Source organism: Pongo pygmaeus, chromosome 18 (genome assembly GCF_028885625.2).
Source record: "Pongo pygmaeus isolate AG05252 chromosome 18, NHGRI_mPonPyg2-v2.0_pri, whole genome shotgun sequence".
NCBI classification, from domain to species: Eukaryota; Metazoa; Chordata; class Mammalia; order Primates; family Hominidae; genus Pongo; species Pongo pygmaeus.
Genome location: NC_072391.2, coordinates 34,833,237 through 34,856,202, shown reverse-complemented (window position 1 = coordinate 34,856,202; position 22,966 = coordinate 34,833,237). Strand labels below are relative to the sequence as shown.

The 22,966-nt window shown below is 41.8% G+C and overlaps 1 protein-coding gene across 1 annotated transcript; it reads left to right on the top strand.

Moving 5' to 3' along the window:
* Positions 1-1,758: 1,758 nt before the first annotated feature.
* Positions 1,759-10,949, top strand: LOC129015227 (BEN domain-containing protein 7-like). The gene is made up of 3 exons (XM_054452844.2): positions 1,759-1,966; positions 2,534-2,583; positions 10,211-10,949. Exons 1-3 carry the CDS (start codon positions 1,816-1,818, stop codon positions 10,529-10,531), a joined length of 522 nt encoding a protein of 173 aa, XP_054308819.1. The 5' UTR covers positions 1,759-1,815; the 3' UTR covers positions 10,532-10,949.
* Positions 10,950-22,966: the final 12,017 nt, after the last annotated feature.

Sequence of the window (22,966 nt, the reverse complement as noted above, 5' to 3'; positions counted from 1 at the left end):
ATATTGCACAACTTCAACCTTATTTATCATATCTAGCTCCATTCCTGGAATGAGGTAGACTCTGACTCCACAAGCTAATTGGCTATCGCTTAAGGAAGACTGCACTGCCTCTGCCTCTAAAAAAAAAAAAAAAAAAAAAAAAAAAAAAAAAAAAAGAAGTGCCCCACACAGATTTGAAAGGCCATTATGTGAATCCAAGTAGAAATTCCTTTGGGGCTCTCATAACATGGAATAATCTTTGTTCTATAACTCCAGTGATTCCTTTCCTTGTATGCATTTTTATCATTTTCATTAGATGATTTTCTCACAGCTGAAATCATAATATATTAATTCTGTTAATCTCAGAGTAAAGATGTCACTGCTGTTAAATGTTTATTGGATTGCTCAATCTTCCAAATTTAAAAACTTGATTGTCACCAGGGAAGAAAGATTGTGAGCTTGTTGTTGCAGATACATGTTATAACTAAATTTGAATAATACAACAATTACAACAATGCTCTTCCTCCTTGACTCTTGGCCCCTATTCACGCAGCTAGCATGTTCTAATTTATAAATAATCATCTGGTTTTTTTTGGTTATATGTGTACTGTTCTTACTAAAGCACATAATGGCATAGGCCTGTTCTTTTCAAAGGGAGGGTAGCTGAATTACAAAAGAAGATCCGTTTATACCCCAAACCAATCTTGTTATAACTAAATGAAAAGCAATTATACATGTAAAGAAAGTTGCTAAAGTATAAAATGAACTAGAACTCAAAGATTTAAGAAATTAGCTCATATTCATGCATGTGGTATATTTGGACTATTAATAGCAAAGAGATGAATGGCCCAGACATTAACCCAATTCATGTTCTTAGCATTGTTACTTACTGGCTGTGTTACCTGGAGTGAGTTTCCTACCCTCTGTCTCACTTTCCTCATTTGCTAAGATGGGCATAACAACAGACCCACCTTGTAGAGTTTCCTAAGGATTCAGTGACACATTGCATGTCAAGTGCTCAGCAAGCATTTAATAAATGATGGAGATTATCATGATTATGATTATTATTGAAGGATTTTTAAAATCCTAGGCAATGAGAGAACTACCATGCAGACCATCTGTCTATTCCAACTCATTCAAACCAATTAGAAGAAAATAATGTCTTCTAAATATAAACGTATGTTCATTATTTTTCATATATAAAATAATTTCTAAAAGCCATAGAACAAAATTTAAAATACCTAAAGCTTTTCATCCAGAGGGAAACACAGTTAAGATTTTAGTAAGTCCTGTATTTTTTTCTATAAACCTGCTTCCAGAATTTTAATCACACTACTTATCCCATGGTTTGACTTAATATTTTTATGTTATTAAATACTCACCTACAACATCATTTTTGGTGATTGCTAATCTTCTCCAACCTAGATTAGTCTTGCATATTTTGTCCCTTCTCAGTGATCTCTTTTTGTGGTGGATCTAGCAGGTCAGCAGACAAGGGGTCTTTCACTAATGCCAGTGAGTGTTCATCTCAGAACAAGATGTTGGAGGATGAAGGAGACGGGGGAGCCTTACAATGTTTCTAGCCATAGCTAAGCCCTGATTATGTTTAAAGCAACAACAATAAAAACAAGTATGTAGTACTGGTTTAGCCTTCTACCGACTCAGTGTTACAACATGGTGCCAAGGCTGACCTCATTCAACAGCCTCACAAGGGCTGCCCACGCACATTATGCAGTCAGCAGGGGCCTTCCTGTGGGGACCACAGACCCTGGGCCTTGGAGGGCACCACCACAACTATCCCAGGGGCCATAATGTGATGTTTTCCCCTGTCCCCACATGTTAGGGGAAACTAACAAGCCCATCCGTTATCAGGAGACACATGAGCACCTTTTTATTTTTGCATTTAACAGAAGGTTTTTTGTGACTGAAGGATCTAGCTTTGGAAAACTCCCAAGGAGATGGATACATTTATCAGAGATGAGCGAAGGTTTGCATTTTAAAATGTAGAAATGGAGAATGTGTTGAAGCAATGCCTGTTCCTTCTTCATGACCACATTGATGCCAGAGTTAGATTGGCAGCTCTAGGATCTGAATCAGTCACCTCCAAAGCAAGGTTCATTCTCAAGATTTCCTAAGCTTCCCCCCCAGGAGTGGTTCCAGCAATGCCAAGTGCAATTCTACAGCAGGAATTCACTGACACATCCCCTCAATGACCCTATTTAAACAATTCAGCCCACATGCTGGTTCGATATTTAAGCCTATGTAAATAAGTAAAAATAAACAGAAATCATCAGTGAGTAATAGAATGAGGTTCATAAGATTAAAAAAAATTGTAATACAGGAAAGTTTATTTTATATCACTATTATTAAAAAATATTGTATTCAAATAATGATATTAACATCTATAATATGAACCAATGATAGCTGAAAAGGGAAAAGAATGGTGAAAACTGTTATGCATACTGGACTTTTGAAAATTCTATCACTGTTTTCAGTAAAATGAGTGTGCTCCCTGAAACTAATGAGATTTGTGTTTTATGTTTGTAACCAACAGAGATTGCTGATGGTGATGAAAGACTGGATGGCATTTTCTACCACCAACAGGTAAATAAAATGCATTTACATTTTCATCACCCCCTGGAAAATACAGCCCACAAAAATGTTTGCATTGAAAATGATTTTAACGTTATACATGCAGATGCTTGAGCAAACTGCTTTTGCAGTGGACCCAGGCCCTGGATATTAGAGCTTCTCAAGGCCCTATATGCAGAGATGATTTCATATTGAATAGAAAAGCGTTTTTCTTACACTCTTATTTTCATAAAAATCTCAGAAGAGCAAATCCTGAGAGCTAAGTATCACAACATTTTGCCTCCCCAAACCTTTGGACGTTACACAATATTTTTAACATGAAATGAGATTTCACTTTAAAACAGGGACCAGTAATTTTGTGTGATCAAATTCATGGCTAGGCTATCCTCTCCCACCTCCTCCAAATGGCCTTGGAGCCTTGAGCAATCAGTCAGTGGACACTTAATGAATACTGTGTTTTAATTGAGTGATTTGAACAAGCCCAGCCGTCTGGCATGAGTGGCACATTCCTAATACCAGGACCAGATCAGCTGAAGACCCCCTTTCATGAAAGCAAAAGCTGCACACTATTGTGTTAAGCCATAGACATAATTCCAACTTCATATTATTTGACTCTCAAGTAATGCTTCTGACCCTGGCTTCCTACCTGCGTATGAGCTCATACCTGAGAGCCAGAGGGGCAGGTGACTGATCAATGAGCCTTGTGGAAAACAATGTATTTCCTCCATTGGTCACAGGACTCTACTGATTGCCCTCAAAAGGATATCTGAAGATTCTCTGCCCAGAAAACCCAGGTGCCCCCAAAAACCCTCTTACTGAAAAAGCTCAACTGAATGTTTTTTCCTCTAGATTTGGGGTGGTCCATTTGAGTTAAATTCAGCAAATATTAGTAGAGTATCTAGGCTGTGTAGGAACTTCACTAGGCCATGTGTTCATGGACAGCACATATCCCAAAATGGCAAGGAAAGCCACGTTCACAGGTGTAAAATGGGCATGTGTTAGTGAACTTCAGAGCTTCAGAGCAACAGGGAAATTCAGCTGTGTAAGTGACACATTGCTTTCTCTGCCACTGAGTAGCTAAGCAACAGATCGATGGACAGATAAATGAAATGAGCTACATAGTGCAAAAAGACCTGCTTACATCAAGTTCTTCCCACATATAGTCATTGTATAAAAGGGATTTCTCTTCTTATTTGGCTGTGTTTTCACATTTGTGAATTAAGAGAATTGAAATATGTGATCTCTGTTGATCCTTCCCAATTTGTCATTCTCTGAATATCAGGGCACTCATATCAGCCTCATTCTTATCACCCAGGTCTAATCCCAGCAGATCTATGAAATCCTAATCATAATAGACCTGCCCTTCAAAAGGCCCTTCAGGGGAGCACCATGCCTTTCTAGCTGTGCTTCCCAAGTGGTTTCCCTCACCCAAGGGCCCCCCGCTGCCCTGCCCTGGGCATCTGCACTGCCTGTCCTCCCCATGTCATGTGACACAGTGAGCTTTTATTATTTGAAAACCACTCCCCTTGAAGTTTATATTCACCTCCAAGTGGTGAGTACAGAATGCCTTTGTATTTTCTTATCTGAAGATGGAGATATTGTTTCCAATGAGAAAATTGAGCACAGAGGGTGCTAGAAGAGCCTTATGGAACTGAAAACAAAAGTCAAGGAATCTGAGAATGAGAAGTAACTTGAGAGATCATCTAGTCCAATCCCTTCTTTTTATCCAGTCCTTTTATTTTACAGGAAAAAAAGCCTGAGGCCCAGAAACATTAAGTGACTTTCCCAAGGTCTCACAGCTGGTTGATGGCCTGGCCAGAACCCAGGTCCCTCGACTCCCAGCCATGATACCATATAGCTTTCTCATACCTAAGCAAAAGCCAGCTTTTCTCTGAATATTTCTTAAAGATCCCAAGAGATGATGGATGTGCTGATGCCTTTAAGAGTCCACTTCACTGTCTCAGTCTTCACAGTTAAAATGTTCGTCGCCAGTTGGCCCGGTTCACTGCAGCTCAAACTCAGTTCTTCCAGTCTTTTCTCAAACTTTACCCAAAGCTGTGAGGTCATAATGAAGAAAATAGTATAACACACCTGCAGGTCTTTTTACTAAACTATTGATAGATATTTGATACAAATCACTAAGCAGCATGATAAATAAAAATGTTTATCCCTTTAAGGATCCCACCTTTCTTGCTCATGTGGTTTCATCCTTGAACTTGAGCCTCACTGGTCAGAACCACAGGAGCGACCAAGGGCTCTGATATAGACTCTCATTACCCAATTTATCTGAGCTAGCAACAGTTTGTTCTTTTCAAAGATTCAGCAATGCTTTTATTGCTTTTTTAAGCTCTTTTTTCCTCCTTCCAAATTTGTGTGTTTGGGGGAAGGGCAAGGAAAGGGGTTTAAATCCTTAAGTGTTTCTGTGAACCAGAAGTGACTAGGGCAGGGTTACCAGCAGAAGGTCAGATGACATTTGTTTGGATGCATTCTATTTAAGCAACCTTCTATTCATCATGTTTTAACAAAATGGAACTTCTATAGTGCATCGATTTTATTTTCCCTTAACCCTATTCACAAGCCTTTTGGAACAATTACCAGGAATCAGCCCTGTGTTGGGTGCTGTTGTACAAATGCCCTCAGACTAGCGTGAGAGGCAGAAGGAATTACATAAATGCTATAGCACAGACGTGTGGAAAGGGTCTGGGGCTCAAGAAAAGCCACCCAGGAGCTGCAGACAATTCACATAAAAAAAGTATAGAGAAAGTGAAATCAAAACAATGCTTTCTAAAATTTAAAATGGGGCTTCCAAATTTGAAATGGGGGATGTTCGTCTGGACTTGGCAATTGCCATAAATTGGCATTTTACAGACTTTTCTTTCAAAAATTAATAAAGAAAAGTGTAAGAAAGAACATTTCAATTGCTTTTACCACCCACAGACAACCATTATTGGATGATTTTTTTGCCAATGTTTCTCCATTTTATTTATTTATATGGTGGAGATCAAACATGTAAAATTTTGTTTCCTAAGTTTTTCTTTGTTTTTACCTAGCAAGCATTTTTCCACTTTATGGCAAATCTTCATATGCATTATTATTATTATTATTATTTAAGACGGAGTCTCACTCTTGCCGAGGCTGGAGTGCAGTGGTGCCATATGCATTATTTTAATAGCTGCAGGATATTCTGTTTTGCGGGTAAATTATATTTTATTAGGCCATTTTCTATTACTGGATAATATGTGGATATACTCTAATAGTAACACACATTCATAGGCTTTCTCACAAAAAATCATCATTACAAATTTCAAATTTCTACAATTGCCCATGGAGGACAACTAAAGCCTTGGCTAAAAACTTAGCGACTAACTGTGAAACACAGACACATCCTCAGTAAGTTCTTTACTTGTCCAGAACACCCACCTCCAGCCATGTCACAGAAATATGTACAACTCTTCCTTAGAGAAGAGGCTCTACCCCTTCATTTTCTTGTCTCTATTGTAGGTAATATATTTGACACTAGGAGAGAAAACACGGAGGATACAGAACCAGGTTTCATTGCCTAGACTTTGATTTTAGTGACATTGTTCAGTGGCATATGTAACTTCCATTTGAATTTCCGCAAAGATTCACCGAGCATTTCAGGTTCCTGCAAAGTATGGGTGTTCTGTCAAGCTTACCTGTCATGTTTGAATTGTTTCATATACTTTCTTTGTAATGTGTGATAATCAAGCCTTCAATGTGATATAAGATTTTTAAAATCATTTGAAGGGTTGATTTGTTACCCTTTAAAAGTCCAGCATATGATTCAGTGAGTTCACTGTCAATTAAAAAGTAGTTGTCTCTTCCCTGTTTTCATTCAGCACCTCAGTGTGAATATATAGAGCTTTGAAACATATTTGTTTTAATGTAAATTGCTTAGATGCAGTATAAAGGAACATGGCTCTTTCCAGTGCTGAGAGAGCAGTTGTGAAGGCCAAGATTAATTAGACCTCCATCATTTTAGAAGATGAAAAGTTGTTTTGGGAGAAGGATAGCTCTGACCCATTAGATGAAATCATTCATGACATCAGTGCCCCCCAAATAGCCATTTGTAACTAAGTGCAAATGACCTATGAGTTCTTAGGAAAGAAAAACCTTTCACCTAAGTTGTGTCAACACCATGACAAAATAACTAATTAAAAGGTGAGAAAATCAATCAGTTATCTATGTGATACCTAACAGCCATTTTAACAGATGGTTTTAACTGAGTGGTACAGGGTTTTGGCACCATGTGGCAACTAGCTAAAAATGTATTTAATATTATATCATTTATTTGGTTCCTAGTATACTTGCCCTTTGCTTTATATAAAACTAATATATGAAAATCTGGATTTATTTTAAAAAGATATCTTGCCACGAAGGTATTTGTTTTATAGAAATATTTACCTCCAGATTTCTTTCTCTAATAAGATGGTGAATTTAAAATACTGTGTTATTTAGAAACATTGCATTTACATTTCATTTATTGTATAAAGCAAATTGCATTAAATCTTTGCCACTTGACCCAAAGGCCAAAAATTGACATGAAAACAATTTGGACTGAAGATCACCAAACCTGGGGTTCACTCCTGCCTACTGGCAATTCCAATGCCTTCCCCTAGCCCTGGATTTAGGAAAGCACAGACTGTTAAAAGCTAAAAGTTTTTGTAGAGGCTACTCAGTCCCACCCCTCTGGGATAAATCCCTATTCCACCAAAGACCAGCCAGTCATCAAAGATGAGAGAAGGCATCCCTGTACAGTAGTGACAAAAAGCTGGCTTTAGGTGTGGCTCGTGGAATCAGTCTAACTACTAGACAAGTCACATCTCGTATATGTTTGGCTTATTTTTCTTCTTTTTGGGGCTACAAGGAAGGTTTGGAGAAATTATTTCCATCATACCTTTCCATTAGTCTTTTTCCATTTCTGGCCAGTAAGTAATCCCTTTCCTGAAAACAGTCCCTTTGTTTTATCAAGTGGTCTGATGAAGTACTGCGAACCGTGGCTCTTGCGTTTTTTGCACCATGGGTTTTAAAATCAGTCCTGTACCTCCCAGAAGGTAATATTACCCAAGGGAAGGGAAAAGATTAATTAGTGACCTTTCACTCTGTTAAAATAGGATGAGTATGTTGCTGGTAAAGGCAGAAACACTTCCAACTGTGGTCTCTTAGAGATTCGCCGGGAGCCTTTAGAAGCACCTGCCTTCCAAGGCGGGGCCACAGCTTGGAGTGTTCGGCACTTGGGGACGGGTGGGGCTTGTTCAACCCAAAGATATGTGCAATGAATGGATCCACACATTGGAAATACGTATCCAAACTGCAACAGTAAAATCATATTGCTGGGCACGATGACTCATGCCTGTAATCCCAGCATTTTGGGAGGCCGAGGCGGGCGGATGATGAGGTCAGGAGTTCGAGACCAGCCTGGCCAATATGGTGAAACCCCCTCTCTACTAAAAATACAAAAATTAGCCGGGTGTGGTGGCGTGTGCCTGTAGTCCCAGCTACTCAGGAGGATGAGGCAAAAGAATCGCTTGAACCCGGGAGATGGAGTTTGCAGTGAGCTGAGATTGCGCCACTGCACTCCAGCCTGGGTGACAGAGTGAGACTCCATCTCAAAAAAAAATCATATTTTATAAATTAAAATTGTGTTTACTTACTGTGACTACTGTTGACTTTATTCAGAAATCATTTTCATAGGCTTCCTTAGCAAAAAAAAAAAAAAACCATATCTATGGATAATGTCTCAATCTTCTGTATATATGTGTTATTCATATGTAAATATTTAGATTTTTAAAAATTACTATGTTTTTTAAAAAATAATTCAATGCAAGCCTGATTGTGAAAATGGTGTATAGCATTGTGTTGTGATCTCAATTCCCAAAATGCTTTTTATGTCCGATCTGGAAGAACACAATAAATTAACTGAACGTGTGTGTGGATCATGCCTGTGTGCCGATTTTCCTGTGTTTATGAAGAGAAATCAGTACTGTTCATTAATTAAAAGGTATTATTAATACTCTGATGATCTCCCACAGAAGTTATATCTCCTGATGAAGTTAATTTTAAAAAATAAATCAACAACCTAGATTGTTGCCGGAGTGAGAGCCTTCAGATGCTGGAAAGGCTGTGTCTGGCGGTTAGATCAATGGCTACAGCAAGTCCCATAGAAACACTTGAGCGTTAAGTACTGAGATGCTTGAAGCCTAATCTGAAATGAATTAGGTAGCTTTTTAATCTTCACTTAAAAGATTAAGCCCTCCTTCTGTGGAAACAACACATCAGATGGACAAATCAATCTTCTCAGATGCAGAGCGGCTGCTGCCGCAGAATCGCTCGCTTCCCCTCTTTGAACACAGAGGGGCGCCACTCCTCGCCAGGCACCTGCTCCCGCCGACTCCCGCGGGCGTGCTAGGCTCCCCTGCTCTGAGCTGGCCGCATCAGTGGGCTGGAATCTGGCTCCATCGTAGGTTCAATTTAGGGTTTGACTCTGGGCTTTAGAGGGGCCTGGGTTTTAGAGGGGCCTGGGACAGCTGTGAGGAGGGGCAGGAGGGTGGGGTCCGAGCTGCTGACTAGGAAGGCACCCGCACCTGGGCTGGGAGCCCAGGGCGAACTGTTGCAAAAACAGATGTGGGCTCCAGCTCATGAGTCTTGCAGGTGTCCGCGCTGCTCTGAAGCTAGAGCCTGGCTCCTGTCCTCGCCTCTGCCCTGATGCCCCCAGCTTCCTGGGGTCCCGTGTGTCAGGGGCCCATGTCATATCTTTTGGCCCAAGGCCTCTGGGATGCCCCTGATCCCACAGGGCTGGCAGGGATCGGGATCGGTGCTTTGTAGGTATCCTGGCAGAACAGCCCAAAGACGTCTCTAACCCAATGGCCAGGGGACCCCATTTCACCACAGTAGGCTCCCCTGGAAGACGCTTGCACACCTGTCTCAGTTGTCACCTCTCCTATCCTCTTCCCCCATAACTCCCCACCCCCCACACTCCCCCCAGGGATCTGGGGACTCAGCTGGCTCATTTCCCACCAGTAACCGAGTTCAGCTGCACCATTTACCAAACGCCAACTGGGCAGACACTGTGGGTGTTTAGGGTGACCGGTTTTAGGATAAAAGAGAAAAGGGGGCTAGAGGGAAGGCGGGGGCACGTCCTGGCACTAAACTGTGCAAGGATTGCACCATCCCGAGGGGCTGGGACAGCGTGGGCAACCCCGGAACACCTGAAGAGAAAAGTCTTGATCGGAGTCTTATCTTATGTCGATCCGCCTGGCTGAAGCCGGGAGCATTCGCAGGAGAGGGCGAGCTGAAGACAGGCGATCCCATGAAGAGGCTGTTGGAATATGCCCAAAACCCACAAAGCCATGCCTGAGAAAGAATCAGCTCAGGCTGGAGGAGGGAGAACGAGTCAAAGCTGACACCAGGTTTCTGGCTTGGGAACCGGGGGGGTGTCACTTGCACTCACTAAGATAAGGAACACAGGGGTGTGGCAATTTGGAGAAGACAGGTGAGTTACTCCATTCATTCATTCATTCATTCACTCATTCATTCATTCCACAGGTGCTTATGGTGGGCTCTGCACTGTTCTGCCGGGTGGGAGTGCAGTGGTGAACCAAAGTCCCTACTCTTGCAGAGCTCACCTCAGACAATGTCACAAGAAAAGGGACAGATGGCGGAACCCTGGGAGGAGCAGCAGCTCGTGTTCCTGAACAACCTTACCAGAGAGACAGCTGAAATGGGAGCTTTGTCCCAAACCAGCCAAGACTTCAAGCACCATTCATTCCTCATAACTCAGGTCTCAGCTACACTTCATCGTCAGAGAAGGATTCACAACTATCCTACACCAAGCTCAATTAAGTCACAGCCTCTGACCCTTCACATCGCTTGCCTCTCTCTGAAATTATCTTGCTTATTTATGTGTATGTTTATTACCCATCTTTCCACTGGAATCTAAGCCTTATGATGTCAGGCTGTTAAGATTTCAGTCTCTGGTGAAAACATGTCCAGGATACCCTTTCTCCCCTTTGCCCAGCAAGAGTGGACTGATTAAATTTGGACCTGAGGTTTCTATGAATATGAAACCGAGTTGTTCTGACTAGAGTGAGCCACGGCCTCCCAGTGCTGCCAGTTACAGGAAGTGACTTGCCTTCTCCCATCAGCCCAAACCGGGAGCCTTTATCACAGAACCCAAGAGTGAGGGGAGGGTCAGGCCGGTTGGACAGTGGCTGTATCATGGGATGCATCAGGAGACTTTTACGGCCCTCTCCTTTCCCTTATATCCCATTGTCTTAGATCACGTGGACTTGCCTTTTTCCTAATGCCGCCCCCTCACCGCTCTTCATAATTGAGGAAATTGTGTCAATAAATCGACCAAAGAGATGCAGGTTGTGCTCCATGATAATTAATAAATGCTAGTGATTCAGACCAACTTGAATTTACATGGATCAACTCCTATTGTGTTTTGTAACCTCAAATGCGTGAAATTGATTATCCCCCCTAAAATAATATATACAGATATGTGTGTATATACATATTTGTTTATTTCTATTTTGTTATTGGTGAAATTTATAAAAGTTTAAATGAATCACAGTTTAAAAAAATGTTCTAGAAATGGAGCTTGGAGTGGGTAGTGCCCCACATGCTTTACACACATTGATATTCCAAATAGACCTGATAATTAAAGGCCTTTTTAATTGTTTGATTTTTGGCCATTTTGGACTTTTGACTGAAAAATGGAAAGACATTTTAAACCTAAACTCTGAAACTAAGCTACTTTATCATTCCTTTAAAATGCTTTCCAAAAGTGAAGTTGATACAAGCACAATCAGGGGAGGAGTGGTCAGAAACCAGCTGCCTAGACTTCCATTTGTGCGTGTCCTCTAATATGGTGCCAAAACATTCAAAACATGGAGTGCCCTCCCTGAGAACATGGAGTGAAAATCAATTTTACAAGAGAAATTAAGCGTCCTGAGTTGTTTCCATGAAGTGGTGGCCCAGTTGCATATTCAGTTAGAAAAACTATTTTCTGCTATACTCTAGCAATGGAGGGAGAAAGAGAATACATTAAAATAGAGGATACTTACTCTGTATATTACTAAATTAAGTACCCTCCAAATATGATGTATTTGTAACTATCGGACAGAAAACATCAGAAGTGACTCAATTAACAACACCCAGGCTAACCCCATCCCCCTCTGGTGATGCACACAGTAATGGTGCTCTGTCCTTCTGGGAAATATTTCGCTAGTATGAAGCTATACCACCTTCTCCCCCTCCTGACTCTCACTGATGCTTCCTAGAACACGGACTGACAGCCACAGGCAGCTTTGACTCTTGTTAAGATTTTGTGTTTGTTTCTATCATTATACCATGTGGTGTTCAAGTGCATTTTTCCTTCCTACCTGCCCCCATTAATATTGCCTGGCAACAATAACCACAGCCCGTTCCTTCCATGCCTTGCCCCAATGGGATCAGTTCACTAGTCATGGCAGAGTGGACTTATTTTAAATGTCCCACTGACTCCCGGACACTGGCTGGACACCAGCTCCTAGCCAGGAGCCTGCAGGCACCATGACCCTGTCATTATGATAGCATACAGCTTTAGGAGGTGGTGGAAGTTGGCAAAATTAGTCGAAACCATTGGAAAGATTGAATGCAGGTGTGTTCGTCCATTTTCACACTGCTATAAAGAAACACCCAAGACTGGGTAATTTATAAAGGAAATAGGTTTCATTGACTCACAGTTCCATGTGGCTGGGGAGGCCTCAGGAAACTTATAGTCATGGCAAAAGGTGAAGGAGAAGCAAGCACATCTTCACAAGGTGGCAGGAAACAGAAAATGAAGAAGGAACTGCCAAACAGAAAACCATCAGATCTCATGAGAACTCACTCATTATCACGAGAATAGTTTGGGGGAAACCACCCCCATGATCCAACCACCTCCCATCAGGCCCCTCCCTTGACACATGGGAATTACAATTCAAAATAAGATTTGAGTGGGGACACAGAGCCAAACCATATCAGCAGGAGAAAAGCCTCCCAAAAAATGCTTTAAAAAATGTGAGAGGGTGGCTGGGTGCAGTGGCTCAAGCCTCTAATCCCAGCATCTTGAAAGGCTAAAGCAGGAGGACTGCTTGAGGTTGGGAGTTCAAGACCAGCCTGAGCAGCATGGTGAGACCTTCTTTCTTTTCTTTCTTTTCTCTTTCTTTTCTTCCTTTCTTTCCTTTCTTTCTTTTCTTTTTCCTTCCTTCCTTCCTTCCTTCCTTCCTTCCTTCCTTCCTTCCTTCCTTCCTTCCTTCCTTCCTTCCTTTCCCTCCCTTCCTTCCTCCCTTTCTTTCTTTCCTTCCTTCCTTCCTTCCTTCTTTCTTTCTTTGTCTTGCCCTGTCACCCAGCCTGGAGTGCAGTGGCATGATCTCAGCTCACTGCAACCTCTGCCTCCCAGGTTCAAGTAATTCTTCTGCCTTAGCCCCCTGCATAGCTGGGATTACAGGTATGCGCCACTATGCCTGACTATAGTAGAAACCGAGTTTCACCATGTTGGCCAGGCTGGTCTCGAACTCCTGACCTCATGATCTGCCCACCTCGGCCTTCCCAAGTGCTGGGATTTCAGATGTGAGCCACCATGCCCGGCTGCCTGATCACATTTTTAAGAGGAGTATTTACAAGCATGTACAGAAAAAAGTGGTTATCTCTGGCTGGTAGCACTACATGTGATTTTTAAAAATTATATGCTTTAAGTTTTCTAAAATGAACACGTATCATTTACTAAAAATCAAGGTAAAGGAAAAAACTCAGTGGTATATGTATCAGTATATATGTAATGCTTGCTTCTTGGATACTGTCAGGAAAACCTGAAATATCTTGAAATATAATAACAGGTTTCTCATGTATCATATAAACGCCAATGAAAACTTCAGCTTCTAGCTCCTTGTTACTCCCATAATATGTACATCAAACCTATTTTACAGAACTCTGGAGGTTAATGCTTTACTTTGAAGGAAAAAAAAATAATTCTGCAGCTTATCAGGAAAAGGATATCCTCTCTGTAGTTTGAAAGGAAACTGGATACAGAGCTTTATAAAAAATGCATTAGTTGCAAGCCAAGAAGAAACCCATCTGAGGTGTAGTGCATTTCACACATCAGTTCAAAAAACAATACCGCCAAGCCCTTTGGAATTTGGAGAGAAAGACTACCTAAGAAAAATAAAACATGGGGTGGATTGTTGTAAACAAATAAGTCCAAGAACCTAATGAGTTCAGGCCATGATTGTGCTCTCATATGCTTCTTCCTAATCTATGGAGTTTTACACAGACCTGGCAGGTGACGTGCTTTGGAGAAACAGATTTGTGACTCTCAAACCATATGTAGTGCTGATTCCCTCTGAATATTGTTAAACATGTATTGGACTTGCAGTTCATGCTGGGCACTGTTGTTTTTTTTTTTTTTTTTTTTTTTTTTTTTTGCTCTTTTTGCCCAGGCTGGAGTGTAATGGCAGCATGATCTTGGCTCACAGCAACCTCTGCTTCCCGGTTCAAGCAATCCTCCTGCCCCAGCCTCCTGAGTAGCTGGCATTACAGGCATGTGCCACCACACCTGGCTAATTTTGTATTTTTAGTAGAGATGGGTTTTCTCCATGTTGGTCAGGCTGGTCTCAAACTCCCGACCTCAGGTGATCTGCCCACTTCGCCCTCCCAAAGTACTGGGATTACAGGCATCAGCCACCATGCCTGGACACTGGGCACTGCTCTTAAGCTTCATTCCTGCAGTTTGACTCGGGTCATCCTCGAAACTATCTGTATTAGTTAGGGTTCTCTAAAGGGACAGAACTAATAGGATGGATATATATAGGAGTTTATTAAGTATAAGCTCACATGATCACAAGGTCCCACAATAGGCTGTCTGCAAGCTGAGGAGCAAGGAAAGCCAGTTCGAGTCCTAAAACTGAAGAACTTGGAGTCTGATGCTCAAGGGCAAGAAGCATCCAGCATGGAAGAAAGATGTAGGCTGGGAGGCTAGGCCATTCTAGCCTTTTCACATTTTTCTGACTGCTTTATATCCTGGCCATGCTGGCAGATGATTAGGTGGTACCCACCCAGATTAAGGGTGGGTCTGCTTTTCCCAGCCCACGGACTCAAATGTTAATCTCCTTTGGCAACACCCTCACAGACACACCCAGGATCAATACTTTGCATCCTTCAGTCCAATCAAGTTGACACTCAGTGTTAACCATCACACCATCCTATGAAGTAGATACCACTACTGTCCCCACTTAACAGATAAAAGAGGTGAGGAACTTTGTTCTAGCTCACATAACTAAGAAGGAGTTTTTTAGCCAGGATTGAACCCAGGGAGCATGACTCCAACTCACATTCTTAGCATCTGTTTTGCCTGTCAAGTAGCCTTATTAGTGGAGAGAAGCAACCAGAATAACCCCAGTGGGGGCCCAGCCAACGTGATTTGCCTTTACAGTGATCTTTATACTTCAGTTTGCACAAAAGCATTGAACCAGGAATGACAGCCCATGTTGATTAAATGCTCCTTTTGAGCCAGGCATTGTCATAAGTATTTTACAGATAACAATTCCATTATTCATTATAAGCCTGGGAGTACTATTATCCCCATCCCCACTTCACAGTTGAGAAGACTGAGTTACAGAGAGCTTAAGTATCTTGCCCAAAGTCACATGGTTAACAAGTAGCAGAGCCAGGATCCAACCCCAGGCCTTCTGATCTAGAGCCTGTACTACTGATCTCTGTGCTGTGGGATGTACTTCTAGGGAAATGTGTTGTATACTGGTTCTATGTCAGGCCTTGTTTGAAGTGTGTTATTTGAATCATCTCATTGGAAATGTCCCTAACACACTGCCAGAAACCGGCTGGAAAGTAGTTTCTTCAACCTAACAGCTGGTTCTCTATTAAAATGTGAGTGGGCCGAGCACGGTGGCTCACGCTTGTAATCCCAGCATTTTGGGAGGCTAAGGTGGGCGAATCACGAGGTCAAGAGATCGAGATCATCCTGGCCAACATGGTAAAGCCCCATCTCTATTACAAATACAAAAATTAGCTGGGTGTGGTGGCGCATGCCTGTAGTCCCAGCTACTCAGCAGGCTGAGGCAGTAGAATCGCATGAACCCAGGAGGCAGAGGTTGCAGTGAGCCTAGATTGAGCCACTGCACTCAGCCTGGTGACAGAACAAGACTCTGTCTCAAAAAGAAAAATCAAAATGTTTCCAAGGGAACCTAGTAGAATGATTCCAAGAGGGAGCTTTGTGATCAGAATGATCAGCGTGCAAATAAATACTGGCTATACTTTTTTTTTCAGACAGGGTATTGCTCTGTGGCCCAGGCTGGAGTGCAGTGGTGTGATTTTGGCTCACTGCAACCTCCACCTACCCGGTTCAAGACATTCTCTTGGCTCAGCCTCCCCAGTAGCTGGAATTACAGGCACACGCCACCACATCTGGCTAATTTTTGTATTTTTAGTAGAGACAGGGTTTCACCATGTTGGCCAGGCTGTTGTCAATCTCCTGACCTCAAGTGATCCACCCACCTTGGTCTATCAATCTACCATTTATTAATAAAGCTCTGGTGCCTTTTTTTTCCTTCATCCCCACCCCTCACCCCTACCCTCTCCATCATCCATCTATCCACCAAAAGAATTAGAGGACATTGAAATGGCAGTCAAACTATCCCCAGAATGGTGAAAGCCACCAAAATCACTGGGAGCCCCCACTTTAGTGGGGAGACATTTGCTGCAGGTGGCTGGGGGAGCAGGAAAGAGGTGAGGCTGTTGAATGGTGCTCCTCGAAATGGGATTCCCTAGACCAGCAACACCAGCGTCACCTGGAAACATACCAGAAATGCAATGTCTCCAGCCCCAGCCCCGACCATGAGCTCAGAGGCTCTGGGAGTGGGGCTGGTGTGTTTCATGATGCCCTCCAGGTGATCCTGGTGCATATTCAAGTTTGGGAACCACAGCCCGAGGACATGTGGAAGATAAGGCGAGGCCGCAACTTCAGAGCCCTGAGTAGGATACAAGTAACTTGGAAGTAGTAATAATTGGATGGGAACTCTCTCCCTCAGTGAATTAGAGCAAATTCGGTTTTCCCTGTGATAGCATCACTGTCCCTTTCCTTCTGATGGAGACATCTAGGTGGCATGACAGAAGCATCTGAAAGGGCCAGTCCCCTGGGTGAACCTCTGGAGGTGCGTCAAGCCTCGGAGCTTGGACAGTTGGTGTTGTTGTTGGGAAAAGTTTAACACTTGGTTCCCTCTTTTAGAGCTGTTGGAATTGAGGCCCACCAAGGGCAAGGAAGAAGGAGAGCCAGGACCTGACACCAGAACCTCTGGCCACATAATCTGCCTGTCAGCGCCCTTCCTCAACTCCTTCTTGGGCCCAGTTGTGTGTTCCTTGGACCTGGCTCTCTCCCCTCTCCTTGTATGCATGCTCTGTAGTGCACGTGCCCACCTAACTCTGCTGGTCTTGACCTTCACTCTGTCCTCCAGAACCACATTGAGTCCCACAAACCTTATGTTCCGGAAGGCTTCAGTTCCCCTTGGTTCCTCTAGCAGCTCTGGCAGGCGGTCAGGGGAGACAGAGGCACTGAGGGGAGGTGGAGGCACCAAAGGGAGGTGGAGCAGATAAATTTGGAAAGTTCTCCTGAAGAAGAGAGTAGGGAAGAGGAGCATGGCTTGGCAAAGAAATGTGGGAAGGCAAGACATTTGAGAAGGCATAGAGGTGAAACCGATAGATACTTAGGAAGACTATTTCTTTTTTTCTTTTTCTTTTTTTTTTTTTTTTTTTTTGAGGCGGAGTTTTGCTCTGTCCCCCAGGCCCGAATGCAGTGCCCAGATATCTGCTCACTGCAAGCTCCGCCTCCCGGGTTCACGCCATTCTCTTGCCTCAGCCTCCCGAGTGGCTGGGACTACAGGCGCCTGCCACCACGCCGGGCTAATTTTTTGTATTTTTAGTAGAGACAGGGTTTCACCATTGTTAGCCAGGATGGTCTCGATTTCCTGACCTCGTGATCCACCCATCTCGGCCTCCCAAAGTGCTGGGATTACAGGCGTGAGTCACCGCGCCCGGCCAGGAGACTATTTCTTAATGCAGAGGAAAAGTACTAGCAATATAAAAACAAAACTTTCACTAAAGCATATGGGCTATATGATCTCACTTTATCTTCCAAAGATGTATAGACTTACATAAGAGTCTGGAAATCAACATCAAAACATTTGCAGTGATTATCTCCGGATCCTGCAATTGCAATTTCTGTTTCCTTCGTTTCTTATTTTCTGCATTAAGCATTCATTGACTTTTTTTCAGATATAATTCACATACCATAAAATTCACCACTTTATTTTAAAGTGTGCAATTCACTGGTTTTTAGTTTATTCACAAAGTTGCACAACCATCATCACCATCTAATTCCTGAACATTTTCATAACCCCAAGAAGAAACCCTGCACCCAGGAGCAGTCTCTCCCCAACATTGCTCCATTCCCAGCCCGAGGCAACCATTAATTACTTTCTCTCCCTTTGGATTGGTCTCTTCTGGACATTTCATATAAATGGAATCATACAACTTGTGGTCTTTTGCGGATGGTCTCTTTCACTCAGTATGTTTTCAGGGTTCACCCATGTTATAGCACGTATCAGCACTTAATTGCTTCTTTTTGCCAAATACTATTCCGTTACATGGATAGACTGCATTTTGTTTATGCATTTATCAGGCGATAGACCTTTGAGTTGTTTCCACTTTTGGGCTATTATAAATAATGCTGCTCTAAGCATTTGTGTACCAGTTTTTGTGCAGACATATATATTCAGTTCTCTTGGGTATATGCCTAGGTGTGGGATTGCTGGGTCATACGGTAACTCTATGTTGTTTTTTTTTTTTTTTTTTTTTTTTTGAGACAGTCTTGCTCTGTCACCCAGGCTGGAATGCAGTGGCACAATCATACCTCACTGCAGCCTCAACCTCCTGGGTTGAAGCAATCCTCCCACCTTAACCTCCAGAGTAGTTGGGACTACAGACACACACCACTAACTTTTTCTTTTTTAGAGACTGAGTCTGACTCTGTTGCCCAGGCTAGTCTCAAATCCCTGGGGTCAGGTCATCCTCCTGCCTCAACTTCCCAAACTGCTGGGATCACAGGTGTGAGCCACCATGCCTGGCCTATGTTGGACTTTTTGAGGAAACACCTGTTTTCCAAAGAATTTGAACTGTTTTACATTCCTACCAGCAATGTATGAAGGATCTGATGTCTCCAACACTTGCTAATACTTGTGATTGTCTGTTTGTTTTATTATAGCCGTCCTAGTGAGTGTGTAGTGGTATCTCGTTGTGGTTGTAATTTGCATCTCTCTGATGATTAATAATGCTGAGCATCTTTTTAAAAATATATTTTTACATATTTTTTATCTTTGACAAATAACAATTGTATATAACTATGGGGTATGATGTGACATTTTGATATATGTGTACATTATGGAATGATCAAATCTAGCTAATTTGCCTATTAATCACCTCACACACATCATTTTCTGTGATGAGAACATATGAAATACATTGTCTTAACAATTTTGAAATATACTATACGTTATTTTTAACTACAGCCACCATGCTGTGCAATAGATCTCAAAAACTTATTCTTTATATTTAACTGAAAGTTTGTGTCCTTTGACCAATATCTGATTCCCTCCCCACTCCACCATTCCCCACTCCCAGCCCCTGGTAACCACTATTCTACTTTCTACATCTAAGGGTTCAACGTTTTTAGGTTCCACATAGAATTGAGATCACACAGGGCTGGGCAAGGTGGCACACGCATCTAATCCCAGCACTTTGGGAAGCCAATGCGAGTGGATCTCCTGATGTCAGGAGTTCGAGACTAGCCTGGCCAACATGGTGAAACCCCATCTCTACTAAAAATACAAAAAGTAACCAGGCATGGTGGTGTATGCCTGTAATCCCAGCTACTCGGGAGGCTGAGGCAGGAGTATCACTTGAACCTGGGAGGCAGAGGTTGCAGTGAGCCGAGGTCGTGCCATTGCCTCCAGCCTGGGTGACAAGAGCAAAACTGCATCTCAAAAAAAAAAAAAAAAAAGAAGAAGAAGAAGAAGAAGTACGGTCACACAGTATTTGTCTTTTTGTACCTGGCTTATTTTACTTGGCATAGTGTCCTCCAGGTTCATCTGTCTTGTCACAAATGACAGGATTTCCTTCTTTGTAATAGCTGAATATGCCCCCATTGTGTATGTAAACCACATTTTCTTTATCCATTGATGGACACTTAACTTGATTTCCCATCTTGGCTGCTGTGAATAGTGCAGCCATGAACATGAGAGTGCAGTTATCTCTTCAACAGACTAATTTCAATTCCTTTGGATGTATACCCAGTAGTAGAATTGCTGGATCATGTTCTATTTTTAGGTTTTGGGGGATCTTCCACACTGTTTTCCATAGCAGCTGTACCAGTTTACATTCCCACCAACAGTGAACAAGGGTTCCCTTTTCTCTGCATCCTTGGCTACACTTGTTTTCTTTGATCTTTTTGATAATGGCCATCCTAACAGGTGTGAGGTGACAGCTCGTTGTGGTTTTCACTTGCAATTCTTTTTATTTCAGTAGCTTTAGGGGTACAAGTAGTTTTTGGTTACATGGATGAATTGTACAGTGGTCAAGTCTGAGATTTTAGTGTACTCATCACCCAAGCAGTGTAAATTGTACCCAATATGTAGTTTTTCAATCCCTCACCCCCTCCCACCCTCCTCCTTTCTGAGTCTTTGATGTCCATTATACCATTGTATATGCCTTTGCAAACCCATAGCTTAGCTTCCACTTGTGAGTAACAACATGTGGTATTTGGTTTTCCATTCCCAAGTTCCTTCACTTGGAATAATGGCCTTCAGCTTTATCCAAGTTGCTGCAAAAGACATTCTTTCTTTCTTTTTTATGGCTGAGTAGTATTCTCTGGTATATGTATATTACATTTTCTTTACCCATTCATCACCTGATGGGCACTTAGGTTGATTCCTTATCTTTGCAATTGTGAATTGTACTGCAATAAACATATGCATTCAGGTGTCTTCCTGACAGAATGACTTCTTTTCCTTTGGGTAGATACCCAGTAGTGTGATTGCTGGATCACATGGTTGATCTGCTTGTAGTTCTTTGAGAAATCTCTATACTGTTTTCTGTAGAGGTTGTACTAACTTACATTACCACCAGCAGGATATAAGTATTCCCTTTTAACTGTATCCACAGCAGCATCTATTGCTTTTTGACTTTTTAATAATGGCTATTCTGGTTGGAGTAAGGAGGTATGTCACAGTGGTTTTAATATGCATCTCCCTGATGATTAGTGAGGTTGAGCATTTTTTCATTTGTATATCTTCTTTTGAGAAATGTCTATTCATGTCATTTGCCTACTTTTTGATGGGATTATTTGTTTTTTCCTTGCTGATTTGTTTGAGCTCCTTGTAGATTCTGGATATTAGGCCTCTGTCAGATATATAGTTTGCAAATATTTTCTCCCGTTCTGTGAATCATCTGTTTATTCTGCTGATTATTTCTTTTGCTGTGCTGAAGGTTTTTAGTTTAATTAGGTCCCATGAATTTATTTTTGTTTTTATTGCATTTGCTTTTCGGATCTCAGGCACAAATTCCTTGCCTAGGCCAATGCCCAGAATAGTTTTTCCTAGTTTTTTTTTCTAGAATTTTTATGGTTTCAGGTCTTAGATTCAAGTCTTTAACCCATCTTGAGTTGATTTTTATATATGGTGAGAGATAGGGATCTAGTTTTATTCTTTTACATGTGGTTATCCAGTTTTCCCAGGATTATTTGTTGAATAGAGTGTCCTTTCTTCAATTTATGTTTTTGTATGATTTCTTGAAGATCAGTTGGTTGTAAGTATTTGGCTTTATTTATGGGTTATCCATTCTGTTCCATTGGTCTATGTATCTACTTTTATATCAGTACTATGCTGTTTTGATAGCTATAGCCTTGCAGTATAATTTGTAAAGTAGTATGATGCCTCCAGATTTGTTCTTTCACTTAGGATTGCTTTGAACTATTTGGGCTCTTTTTTGGTGCATATGAATTTTAGGATTGTTTTTTCTAATTCTGTGAAAAACAAAGTTGGTATTTTTATAGGAATTATATTGAATCTGTATATTTCACTGGGCAGTATGGTCATTTTCATGATACTGATTCTTCCAATCCATGAGCATGGGACGTGTTTCGATTTGTTCATGTCATCTACAGATTCATTCAGCAGTATTTTGTAGTTCTCCTTGTAGAGATCTTTCATCTTCGTGGTTAAGTATATTCCTAGGGTTGTTTTTGTTTTCTTTTGTTTTTTGCAGCTATTGTAAAAAAGATTGAGTTCTTGATTTGATTCTCAGGTTGGCCAGTGATGACTGGCAGTGCTACCGATTTGTATACATTGATTTTGTAACCTAAGACTTTATTGAATTCATTTATCAAATCTAGAAGTCTTTTGGAGGAGTCTTTAGGGTTTTCTATGTATACAATCATATCCTCAGCAATTTGGATGTCCTTTCTTTCTTTCTCTTGCTTGATTGCTCTGGCAAGGATTCCTTAATTTGCATTTCTCTGACCTCAACATCTTTATCTGTGCTTATTGCAAAATAGAATTCTTGTTTTTTTATTTTTTTATTTTTATTTTTTGAGACAGAGTCTCGCTCTGTCACCCAGGCTGGAGTGCAGAGGCAAGATCTTGGCTCACTGCAACCTCTGCCTCCCAGTTTCATGTCATTCTCCTGCCTCAGCCTCCCAAGTAGCTGGGATTACAGGCGCCTGCCACCACGCCTGGCTAATTTTTTTTTATATTTTTAGTTGAAGGAGGGTTTCACTGTGTTAGCCAGGATGATCTCAATCTCCTGACCTTGTGATCCACCCGCCTCGGCCTCCCAAAGTGCTGGAATTACAGGTGTGATATAATTCTTATTTCTGTCTTGCTTAAGAGGGTACTGATCCTCCAAAAGGTTATGTGCCTTCCCAAAAATCATGTAGTAAAAATAGAATAATTGTTTAAATGCAGGCTCTGGAGCCCAAATCCTGGCCTTTCTACTTGTTAGCTGTGACGCTTAGGCCTCAGTTACCTCATCTGTAAAATGGGAGCAATCATAACTGCCTAAAAATGTGTTGTGAGATTCAGAGATAAAATTTGTCAAACTACCACCACTACCTGACCCCTAAGAGAGTCACTCTATAAATGGCAGCATGATTATCATTTTCAGACAAGGTAGGGTGAAGGCTGCATGATGTGAGGCAGACTCTCCTGACCATTGCTGCCTCTGCATGTTGGTGGACTGGCCTCTCCCTTTGCTGAATGTTTTTCCCACAGATATTAGATAAAATCCAGAG

Bases quoted from the DNA above. Each gene is read 5' to 3' on its own strand.
- LOC129015227 (XM_054452844.2), top strand. From the start codon at position 1,816: ATGTTAGGGGAAACTAACAAGCCCATCCGTTATCAGGAGACACATGAG. The intron at 1,967-2,533 runs GTTTGCATTTTA...TGTAACCAACAG, and splicing joins TTTATCAGAGATGAGCGAAG to AGATTGCTGATGGTGATGAA. The intron at 2,584-10,210 runs GTAAATAAAATG...CTACTCTTGCAG, and splicing joins GCATTTTCTACCACCAACAG to AGCTCACCTCAGACAATGTC.